The following is a 12,728-nucleotide window of genomic DNA, read 5'->3' on the forward strand; positions in this document are numbered from 1 at the left end:
TCTCACGTTACCGGGAATCGGTTTCCCAATAAAAGGACAGGGACCCAAGAATCAACTAACGCGTTATTTTCTTTGTGTGTTTTTCTTACTATATAACCAACCATTTCGCTAAGCGCTGAAACTAACCCAACACCTCCAATAACGACATACCACAAGATGTTTAGGCAGTCGAAGAAGAGGGTCTCTATGAGGCGGAACTTTGCGGAGGACCGAGGTGATGCCTCCGCAATCATTATCGGAGCCACCACCACTGAGGAAGAGAAGAAGCTGTACCAGAGGATATACGAGAACAAGCTGTCCTTTTATGACATACCTCCGCAAGGGGAGATCACGCTGGAGGAGTTCGAGATATGGGCCATTGACAGGCTGAAGCTGCTGCTGGAGATAGAGTCCTGTCTGGCGCGGAACAAGACTTTGAAAGAGATCGAGGGTATAATCAAACCCTTGTTCAAGAAGTACAACATATTCAACAACATGGACACGTTCGAGGACAGAAAGAAAGAGTACTACTCCCATTTCATCCTGAGACTCTGCTTCTGCAAGTCAAAGGAACTAAGAGACAAGTTCGTGAGGATAGAGACCATGCTGTTGCGGTTGCGGTTCAATATGCTGTCCTCGACAGACCAAGCAAAATTCGTCAAGTCTTTAAACTTGCCCAGCTTACAATTCATCGACGAAGAAGAGAAGGCCGAACTCTCCACACAGTTGTACCAAACCATCTCCAGAGACTTACAGTTCACGTTAAACTTGGCAGACGAACAGCAAAGGCAACTTTATTTCAAAAATGAGAAATTCATTAAACTGCCCTTTGAAAGTGTGATAGAACTGGTAGGGAATAGACAGGTGTTCTTGAAGAACGGTTACGCATACTTGCCACAATTCCAACAACTGAACCTGATAGCTAATGAGTTCTCCACCAAACTACAAGAAGAACTAATTAAAACATACCAATACTTACCAAGATTGAACGAGGACGACAGACTGATACCCATTCTTAACCACTTGTCATCAGGCTACACTATTGCGGACTCAGGTAGTTTCGATAGCCAGTTCGGGAATAACGAAGATAACGAGATAAACGCCAAATCCGTATGGAGTGAAGAAATAAGTAAACACTATCCACTCTCAGTTAAAAACCTATTCTATGGGCTAAAGGAAAACAACCATTTAAGATATCATGGAAGACAACAACTAACTTTGTTCTTGAAAGGTATCGGCTTATCCGTTGATGAGGCACTTAAATTTTGGCATGATGCTTTCACAAAGAACAACAAGATGACAACTGAGAAATTTAACAAGGAATACAGATACAATATTAGACATAGTTATGGTCTGGAAGGTAACCGAATTAATTACAAACCATGGGACTGTAGAACGATCTTATCAAAACCGAGGCCAAATAGAGGAGAATACCATGGTTGCCCCTTCAGAGATTGGAATCATGACCGTCTTACAAGTGAATTATCCAAAATGGGTCTCACGACTCAGCAAATAACTGATGTATTGGATTCATGTGACAAACATGAATACACTATTGCATGCACTAAAGTGTTTGAGATGACTCACAACGTCCCAGAGGGGGAATCAATGCATATATCACATCCAAATCTATATTTTGAAAGATCAAGACAACTTGAGAAGAAAGCAAAGGGTGAGAAAATTTAAAGATATCAGAGATAGTATATACCTAGTATAATACAATCATTTCAATATTTACTATAACGATTCTATCATTTCGGACATATGATGCCACAAATATCAATACAACGATATACCCTGATCAAAAAATATTTATGTAGAAACAATACAATTGTGACATATCGCCATTTGTCGAGATGATATACATTTGTACTATGATCGATATTAAAATTGTCATGACAAGACATTGTCTTACCTTTTATTTATCTATTTTTACCAACTATGCGCCATCGTCATTTTCTTATAATGGAAAACCCAGTAATTTGCGGACAACTATAAAATGTGCCTTTTACTGCAGTGTAATAATCAATGGTGAGCAGCTAGGTAATATGTTGCTATGACAATACCTTTTGTCCAGCTAGATGTTCATAGTAGAATGCTGTGAGACGGTGTCATTTTTGTCTGTCTTTCTTTCTTCCCGCATGCCGCCTCAAGATAACTAAATTGCACACATTTTCCTTCATGCAACTCTCTCGTTACTATTCTAGTGTTTGACACTGTTTCACCTACATTAATGCATCCACTAAAACTGTTGAGCTATTTTTATTTCCGGGCGTTTACTGTCATGCACCATTCTACTACATTTTCTCCTGTAACAGCAGAAACGGTTCCGGATGCCAGATAGTTGCGTCTGTGTTGGACAATGCATAAACTGCAGGAAGCATCAAACTCTAGATCCCGCAGTGGTATGTGCATATTCAATGGATATGGCACTTTTATTAACAACTCTTTGTTGTTGACAATCAATATGCAAGTGCCAATAAATAATAGTATTATCTTTACATTTCGATGACGTCCAAGAAAAGAGGTGAGGTCAGCAATTTTTGCAAAGTACGGAAAAGAAGTGGTAACAATAGGGCATGATGTCATATCGCCGTCAGACGCCCTTTTTTTCTCTTTCTTCCTTCCCCGCCTTATTTTAATGTAAAGTACTCTGTGTGCGGATGAGTAGATGAGCGTGGGGGGAGGGGCGGAGTTAATAGTGCGGTTCTTAGGTATCCGCGGCACATATCAGAGGTCTCCAGACAATATAGAATTGGATAACACAAATTGTGAGCCCATAGATGCTGACAAGACTAAATATATACACATACGTTCAACACGAACTCTACAATAAGAATTATGAGGGAGATGAGAAGTAACTAAATTTCTGTGTAATAACTTAATGAGGAGAGTAAAATACAAATATTGTTGGCTACCTTTCAAGAATAGAGCGTGGCATAACAGTAGTACTTAAAGAAAAAGGAGTGGTGCCGGCTATGTAGAACTTTTAGGATCAAAATACAGCTGTTAAGATAACAAGCTCGTCATCCCCCCCTCGTTATTTATTGCTTTGTATTAAGTAATGCGGTACTGAAAAACTCCAATTACTTGGCATGCAGTGTGTTTAAATATGATGTTTATGACGATGAGGTTGTGCCCTATTTTCTCTAAACTGTACTCATATCCAAAAATATCTTATGGGGCCTTACAGTAGTTATTTGCTTTTTATTTTTTTTAGAAGTAAGCCAGAATTTATTACTTTATATTCCTTTTGTTGTACAAAGTCAACCAAGAGTTAACTCATTCCAGTTTGAAGAAATCTTTTTCATAGAAAAAAAAGCCTCACTTGTCCGCCTTATTTGCAGCTGCAATAATATCTTGGGACTACAAGCCTCAAATAATGAAAAGTACATTCTTTATTCCTCAACATTTGATGTGGAATGCAAACCACTAAACTATGAGTCTGACATGTCATCGCATTAACAAATTGCATAAACATATAAACAGTGATACTTTCTGTAAAAATTGTGTGGTGCAGTTGTATACAGTAGAATCTATGCAGCCAATCTATTTTTACATTGCATGCACGAAGAAACTGCGCAACAGCAACAATATCTCAAAATGACAGGTTAAATTCATTAAGCCTTTTTATCCTACGGTGTTACCACAGAGAGATGCACCTATTCTGTAGTATGACACCGTGGATGTCAAAATGCATGGAACTTGTTGGCCGATGCAAGTTACGCTTCCCGTTTTCTCTCCGGCCAATTAGTTATGATATAGTTACTCCTTGTGATTTTTATGGACTGAAGATACACCGTACGACTTTCAATTTCGTAGTGACACAAACACATTAGGAAGGCAGTAATTAAAGTCGAAAATAAACGTCATCAAGGGGAATGCGACACCGACATACTTAAACTTCTGATGCATACCGCTTACACGGCACATTCATTGCTTTAACTGTAAAGATTAACATTACCGGCTCTTATATCGTATCTCCACCACAGAGATGAGGTTTTTTTATATACCTTAAACATCCAAACCAAAAATACCTTGATTGCTTCCAACGCATTAGCGTAGGCTACTCAAGAGAAACAACAAATTGCCTGCCAGACTGTAAACATTACACTAACTTTACTTTCTAATTATAACTTGTGCTGGCAAACATGTTGACCTATTACGGTCTGATGAGTATAACTAAGCCACACCCGAGGTCAGTAGCGTAGAGAGTATATCTTGTATGGTAAACAATCATACTACACATTTCGGGGTGTGAAAGTTCCTGGGCTAAAAATAGGTTTTACTAATAATATCCATGACGCCCCATGCACGTAATATCCAGCCTAGGATTATAATTACTAAATAACCACGATACCCTTCTTGCAAATTTGCCGTGATCCTAGTGTCGCACAACGAGTAGTAAATTGTTTACCAATATGTGTATGAGGCGTTTGAGCTAGATTATAACACAGCGCAATTGTAGAAACAACTGCATAGTTTGCGCGTACATGGTCGACTGATATTTGCTATGTACCCCCCATAGTTAATGCCGCATACATACTCTCAAAAAGAAATTTGCCAAGGAAATAACAATACTAACCTATGATGATGTATCAGTTACTAATTAATAGTAATATTAACCGACAAATAAATTTGTCTGTATGACATTTACCAAACTGATATTGTAAATAAATACTATTCAAAAGACAATGTCCATGTGTACTATTCCGAGGAGTAACACCAATGAGTAATTGTAACATATTTAAAAGAATGTCAAGGTATGCATTTTTTAATCACTGATTTTCAATTTTTTGTTTTTACGTAAAGTATCATAGAGGATTTGATAATAACATAAACGCCAAGAAATATAATATAAAGCACCACTATGAAGTCACTTATCTTAAGGTTCTCACCTTTTGAACGGATCTCCCTCACAACAAATTTTAACAGGAAATCTCGACATTAAGGTTGAAAATATAGAAGAACTGAAAAAGCATTCCAGTAATTCACAAGGCAAATCTAGCAATACACAGTAGCTATACTTTATAATTACTAAATCAATTTTGATATATATTTTCGGAAAGCGGGTTTATATGAATTATACTTCTAGTGAGCCTTCACAACCCCATACAATTTTATTTAGGGAATCACACGATTGGTAAACCTCAATGTGTTGAATGATGATACCCAACTTGAACTTCAAATACGTCTTAGATAATTGACATATGATTGCATACGCTATTTACATATAATATCTTTGGCATAACAATAGCCATATCCATTCGAAAGTTCAGACGATAAAACTAATTAAAGGATCAATGATTGCATTTCTTGTAACCTATCACCCAAACCCACGAAGCAAGTTATTCCAAAGTACTTTTACCCACTGAAGGCGTCAACGGCAGAGCAGTACTTTGTTTAGTAAATGCTAAGAATTTTAACTATGTGGTCATTACTCCATTTGACATAGACAAGTACAAGAATTTACATAGCTAACAAAATGCCGTAGAAAGTTTAATGGTTTTCGCAAACCAACCTGAAAATTGTGTCCCATGGCTGAACGCAGGAGATCATAAAAGTTACACATTATCACCGCAGTGGAGACGTATCAACTGACTGCCACTCCTTTATTTCCCTCATGGCTTTCTCAAAGGACATTAATTTCTGTTAATAATACTGTGGGGTCTGTCCTGAGCTCCAGTGAAACCCTCACACACACCTCACGCACATGGCATTTTCAAGAAGACGTGCTAAAGGAAGGTGATCCTGCAGAATTTCGCAAATCCTCAATGTCTCAAGGCAATAAACTTAGTTCATGAGTGAGAGTCTCTAAAGCAAAGGAATGACCCAAAATGATCACTTGGAGCAGCATAACGTGTAGTTTAGACTTATTTGTGTCTTCAAGAATTGGTAACATGTTGTCTTCAGGACACTAAGGCAACACAATGGTAGCTCAATAAACATGGCCCATATCATCCAGCAAAATTTATTCTGGATGTAGTAATACTACGATTGCTATAAATCTGTGTTTTGAATTTGATAAACACAAACATGGTAACAAATACCTGTAATATTGAGTAACAACAACTTCCATTGCGTATAATTGTTGTTGTTTTTCGAGGTTTATTTGGTTCCCTTTACATTTTGTAAAACAAATCTCTATTTCGATTATAATATTGCGCCAGTTACCTGATTTTAAAGACGGAGAATAGCTATTGATTTTTAAATTACCATCGTAATTGGTAATGGTGGATAAGCTCTTGATTACTTTTTAATAGAAACACTATGGAATAAATGTATTGAAAATAACACCGAGCGGTGAAATTTCTACCAACCTTCTCCGTAAATTTAGTTTCCCACAGATATAATAAGAACTATATTGGTTCCATATCTTATAAGCTTTTACGTAAACGGCACTGTTTCTATTTGATCGTCTAAGCCTTTACAAATTTCACAATCTGTGCTGTTCATATTAAGACAACAAATCAGTATTAATGAAATCAAACAAATATGGTGTCTAAGATTTTTAAAGCCGATTCCAACATATTCCACAGCGAAAAGGGATCTCTGATTAATGATAATTTGTCTATAGCTCTTTCTTTTAAGACCCGTTGCCTATAATCGCAGACTTCAGAATAGAATAAGGCACCAATAAATTCAAAAATGACAAACCCGAACTTCCTCTATATACAAAACAAGACATGTGTTTGGTTTATGTCATTCCAAAACAAATTATGACTGCCGAACATACTTTTCTTAGATTCAAACTACAAATCAATTATACTAAATTAGGAATGCTTCCTTCTGTATTGTTCTTATAGATTATTATGCCTGAAAACAGCCATGCAATTTTTGTATGAAAAAGATATAATGATGAGGCTATAGTAAAAATTTCACTAAAATAGTTCTTAAAAGACACATGATGACTGCGTTCCAATATGATCCCAAAACCACATATGTGAGCAAAGATATAGCTTATGATCTATCAAAAAAGTAAACATAAATGACTAGCGTAGACCAAACGGTACTAATACTAATGTCAGCTGGTTAGAACTCTCATTGCTGCCAATGTAAATTTTCTAAGTCAAAGCAGCGTAGTTAATAAAACAATTACTAGCTTGATATCAGCCTGGTTTCTTCAATTTCATCATTGAAAGAGCTGATAGTACAAGTTGACTACAGGGTCTATTATGTAGAAGCTCAAATCTATGTACTCCAAAATTCAGCCATTATAATCATAGAGGAAAGATGAAAAAAATACTGTCGGTTATAATAATCGGAGAGTTTTAACACCAAAAAAGAGCCTCTTCTCATGTAATATTGTCGTGATTCACAACTCCTACAGTAATATTCCTATGTATGTACTTTAATCTATCAGCTTGTACACAAGCTAGTCAATTAACTTCAAAGTGTTATGGTCTAGTAGTTAAAAACTTTCCAAACCGAGGCCACGCACAGAAATGTCAGTACTTTTAAGCTAAGACAAACTCTTACGACCCCTCTTGAGTAGCTCTGGTAGATAAATTTGAAGATCCACAATATTCTTGCACGGACAATTTTACACACTGCACAAAACTCATAATTACTACTGCTTGGGCATGTGCTATCAATATTGATGTGAAATTTTATCAGCTTTTCTTGTGCTATTATTATTAGTAGTGTACATTATTACTCAAATAGTTACAAATTGCTCATGAGTAATTGTTAATAATACTAAAACAGGAAGACGAATACTGAGTGCCAATATTAAGAAAAGAACTTCTCTTTCTTATTTTTGTTTTGCTAAAAACTGGTTATATCTAACATTCTACTCTAAGTCCAATCAGATACACTTGTTTTCTATCATAGCGCAGATGTATGATAGAGCGTTAACTCTGATATCAAGAGTGTAGTAGGTAAAACTGCAATATTTGCCCCTTCATCCACGGGTCTTTGTAGACAAACCTAATTAAAGCGAGATTCAAGATGATTTGGCTGTATTTTACATTTTTCTGAGTTCCTTCCTTCTTGCAAAGAGAGAGAATCAACAGGCTGAACGGAAATGCGAAAAGCAAATCCTTAGTAAAAGCTAGGCAGCTAGCAAAAGAATCACCTCAGGAGAATCCCGTATAAACTCCTACAGAAAACTTTCATGTAAGCTTAGTTCCTTTTCGTAAATGATTTGCTCATTTTCAGTTTTGCTTGTATTTTTTCAACTTGCTACAGTTAGTTCTTCGTATTACCAAAATAAAATGTTCTGCTTCTAAGTAATCTTGATTTATTTTTCGCCTTTGAAAAAAAAAATTTGACCTTCATTGGCTTCCCGCGAAAGTTTCATAGGCTTGGTGTAGTTCCTAAACTGTCGTTCTCAATAAAGTTACTTAAAAAAACTGTGTAAAATTCATCGACGGGTTATAGAGCTACCAATTAATTGCTAACAAGCGCAAAGTTTTTCCGGCACAATAGTAAGTTGAACACAATTCTTAGCCTTTTAGTGACCTTACAAATGACAAATTCTACCGAAGAGAGTAGCTTCACCACACCGGCCTTAATTTTTAAGTAGATTTGCCCTGCTTTTTACAGTATAATTGTATTGCCTCTTGAAGAAAGAACCTGCACAGCTTTTTTTTTGTTATCTCCAATATTTTGCTATTCCCGAGAGGATAAAACCCTGACGAGAAGGAAGTAAGCAAATCCCTGCAGCTGCCAGAAATTTTCTGAGCTCCACAGGCATCATTACTTCATGCTGTAGAATGCCGAAGGAATAAGAGAGGGGTAAGGAGCGGTGAAAATTGTGAAATGTGTACTGAAACCCGAACACTGCAACGAAAGTGAGAAAGGAGAAAAAAAGAAAAGTGATGCGATCTCTGATTTCTGAGCCATCGGTGTTATAAAATATGTAATCCTGTATTTCGGAAAAACTGAGTAATAAAAAATGAAGAAAACAAATTGATGGACAAAAACTACATATATCCAATATGCCTTGTTTTTGCAATATGCTTATTCTACATACAATTCTGACAAGCATATGAAGGATTTCTGAATGGTATAACATACATCCTGTCCTCTACATATACTATGCAATTGAAATGGACAATTACTAGTAGCTTGAAATATGATCACCGTGGAGAAAAAACCAAACAAAATTTGTCCATTGACAGAAATGTATTGACGCACTACTCTTCCTTTTTGCTGTATTACCAGTTTAAGTAGATATTTATTAGCAAATGACATGAAGTAAAGAGGAGTTGTTGTTCATTGACATGTAGGGACAATTAAAGGGTCCAGCAACAATAAACAGACGGTACGTATATTCAAATAGCTACTTGCTACTCAAAAGAAAAACAAAAATTCCGTACATACTATTAAGCTGTGAGGATGCAATCTCCATATCAACACTTCAGATTGTGTTTTACATTTCTGATGTGTCTACTACAATTTGTAAAACGAAACGAAAAAGCAAAAGGAGAACATGCAAAATGTTAATTGTATACAGTTGTTGTGCTTTGTGCGTGTGTGAGTGCATAATGGATAAGGAACTAAAATAACCTGATGTATACTTTTTTCATTATCCATTATTGTGTTTTCATTTGATAGCATTGAAAAAAACAAAAACGTAGCATCTTCATGCATTTATTTCTATTCGATAAGGCCTAAATTCTACTCGAGTTATAGCTAATTGAACTTCATGATCACAAGTAAATGAAAATGAAAGAGATAAAAATGTAAACCTTTTTTCATTAGCACTGGATTCTTTCAGACCTCCCCTCTTCTTCCAGATTCTGGTTCTGAAGAATAAGAAAAGAAGGCGGTATAGAATTTACGATTGCAATGTACTGTGTTAAAGCATCAGCGACAGCTTGTGCTCTTGAGTTATGACAGAATGTGCTGTAGCATCTAACGTTTCCTAATGCACCTTCTGTTATCCTTTAGTTCATTTTGCTTCTTAACGAGATTCAAAATCTTTTTAGAGATAAGTATTAAAGCAATGCAGTGGGCATAGGGAAGTAAACTTATCTTCTTGCTCTCGAAAATAAAGCTATTTTGATATGATGATTGGTATCCAAAGTGCATATCATTTATGCGATTTGTTCAATCGCCAGCATAATGAAACCGAACAGAACAACAATGATAGATAAACGAACCAGAGACTAGTACAAACAAAATGTCCAAAGACATAAAAAAAGAGAAAATCCCGATTCCCGACACAAGCCTATTACCATCACAACACATTAAGGAGACAATTTTACTAAGAACTAAAATCGAGGAACAATGTAAAGGTAAGTACGAGAAACTGTGCGTGGAGATAAAAATTTAACGTTTTTTCACAAATCTCTTCAGATTTTGTCCCTATTAATAAGATTTTCTGGTATGTGATGTTCATGTCTGTTCTGCTTTGATGCACAGTTAGCCAAACAACAAACAGCATGCGTAGCCCTTGAAAAATAGCTAGCAAGAACTATATGTCCTAATAGAAATTGACATGTTTAGGGAGAGAGAGAAAAACCTAGGAAACAACTGGAAAAGAAAATGCGTGCGGGAACATGAGAAGCAATTCAGCCCAATACCAAAATGAGTACATCCCTCCATGTGGAACTAGCAAGTACACCACGCCTAGTAGCGTAAGGAAAGAAATTAATAAAATGTTACTAACTTCCCTACGTCTCCTATTTGAGCCATGAAAAGCCCAGCACCAACTCCATCTGATGGATAGAATTCTCATCCTTTGTACAGCAGTATCTGTCATTCATCTTGTGCGTCTCTGCTCTCCTTAGTCTGCATTGTGTGCATGCCTTTGCCTCTGATGTCCATCCTCCTAACCAACTGAAATCATAACGTGTTAGCACTGAGCATGCCCAGGATGAACTGCCTGACAGCACTCACACGGTTCACATAAGAAATGTCCTAATAGAAACTTAAGGTACATTTTGTATTTCATTCAAACGAGTAAATCTTCGTAGCTCCCAAGAAGATGCAAAAGCCCAAAAGCCCAAAAAAACCCAAAAAAAAAAGGAAACACACTTTGACAAAAAAACTAAAAATGTCAGCAAAGTTAAATTTTAGACAACAAAGGACACAAACTAAGAACTGGACAAAATCAAGCTAGAGAATGAGAAGGACAGAAAGCGAAGAAAAGGAAAGTTATGCCCGTTAATTTCACCAAACCACAGAACTTTGCAAGAGAAGGCTAAGAAAGGGAAAAAGGCAAACTGTTGCACACCTTTTTTCTCTCCTACTGGCAACAGACCAATGCGTACGGATGGAGACAAAAAAGGAGCAAAAGACAGTAGAACACAAGAAGTAGGGAGGGGAGGGGGGAGGAAAGGCAGAAAGATGTAATAAATTATGTGATTGTTATGTTCTTTAGTTTGTGCATTTTCTTTTTGCACAAATAATTTGTTTTTGTACTGAAGAACACAAGAGAGAGAGAGCAAGAGAAAGAGAGAGAGCAAGAGGGAACACAAAAAGAGAAGAGAATTTAAAATTAATAATTGTGTTTATAGAAATCAAAAAGCTAGAGAAACAGAAAGCGAAATGGAAAAGGAAAAGGAAAAAGGAAAAGGGAAAGGAATACGAACAGGAATAGGAATAGGAATAGGAAAAACCCCATATTCTAAAGGAGAAGAATACGTAAATGTATCTGTACTACACAACTTGAATAGTAAGAGGAAAATCAGGTTGTGGGAATTTGCTGTGCAATTTCTCAATAATATGTAAGAAGCGAAAACAAGTTGTAGTAGTAATTTTAATGAATGAAAGAAAACAAATTGGAATATGAAAACGTAACAGAAAAGGTACCGCATTTCAATTTTTTTTTGTTGTAATCTTTATTTGAGTAATCTATGTATATAAATGATTCAAAATAACCATGATTTTATCCTTTTCCCTTTCCGATATTTATCTTAGAGGATAAACTGACTCTTAACTTATAGTTTCACTTTGACGATACTTGAAATTTACAATTCTAAAGTTCAAAAATTATTTTTGTGGTTACAGGACAAAGTTACAATAGAGTATATTAATTGTATTCGAAACTATTGAAGAACAAAAGAAACACTAATTTTCTTTTCCCCTCTCATCCATTTTGAAAAACCGCTGTTAGTGCTGATAATATCAATTTTTTTTTGTGGGATATCCGTCACAAATACAACAAATTATTAAACACATTACAACTCTAAAGTTATCTACACAGATTAACATACATCCTTCAGATATTTATTTTTTTCTTTAGACAAAGAAAAATAAAAATACTAAAAAGGAAGGAATATTTCACTACTAAAACAACCTCGAAACAATAATATATTGTTTCAAGCGTTTTTATCTGATACAGTTACTAAAAAAAAAAAAATTTAGGCTTACACCAAATTACCTTTTGTTTGCAACATAAAAAAAAACATCATCGGTGTTTGCGAATTTTCAATTATTCAAAAATTCGAAACAGTTAATACACCAACTGTATCATAAAATAGCTGGTTTCATTTTCAAGTGTATTTTACTTTTGACCTATATTCATTCAAATCATTTACTGCATATTCTAACTACCTCGCTCTACCAAAATAGAAACAAAAAGACAACATTCTAGCATTTTATTTTTGTTAACTATCATAACTATTCCATTAATTAATCACATTTCCTTTCAAGGCTACAATTAGTTTTTCCAGTTCAGTTCATTTTTATTATTGTGACCGAGGGAAAGTTTGTTCTATTATCATACAGTATTATAGCCATATTTTTTTGGAAGCACAGAAGTAGAAGATCAATTTCATCACAAACGATTTTCATTT

The 12,728-nt window shown here is 35.6% G+C and overlaps 1 protein-coding gene across 1 annotated transcript; it reads left to right on the forward strand.

Moving 5' to 3' along the window:
* Nucleotides 1-156: 156 nt before the first annotated feature.
* On the forward strand, nucleotides 157-1,665 carry PRI2 (DNA primase subunit PRI2; the record flags this gene model as incomplete). Its single annotated transcript, XM_448846.1, has 1 exon — nucleotides 157-1,665. One exon carries the CDS (start codon nucleotides 157-159, stop codon nucleotides 1,663-1,665), a length of 1,509 nt encoding a protein of 502 aa, XP_448846.1.
* Nucleotides 1,666-12,728: the final 11,063 nt, after the last annotated feature.

This window comes from Nakaseomyces glabratus, chromosome L (assembly GCF_010111755.1).
Source record: "Nakaseomyces glabratus chromosome L, complete sequence".
Taxonomy (NCBI): Eukaryota; Fungi; Ascomycota; class Saccharomycetes; order Saccharomycetales; family Saccharomycetaceae; genus Nakaseomyces; species Nakaseomyces glabratus.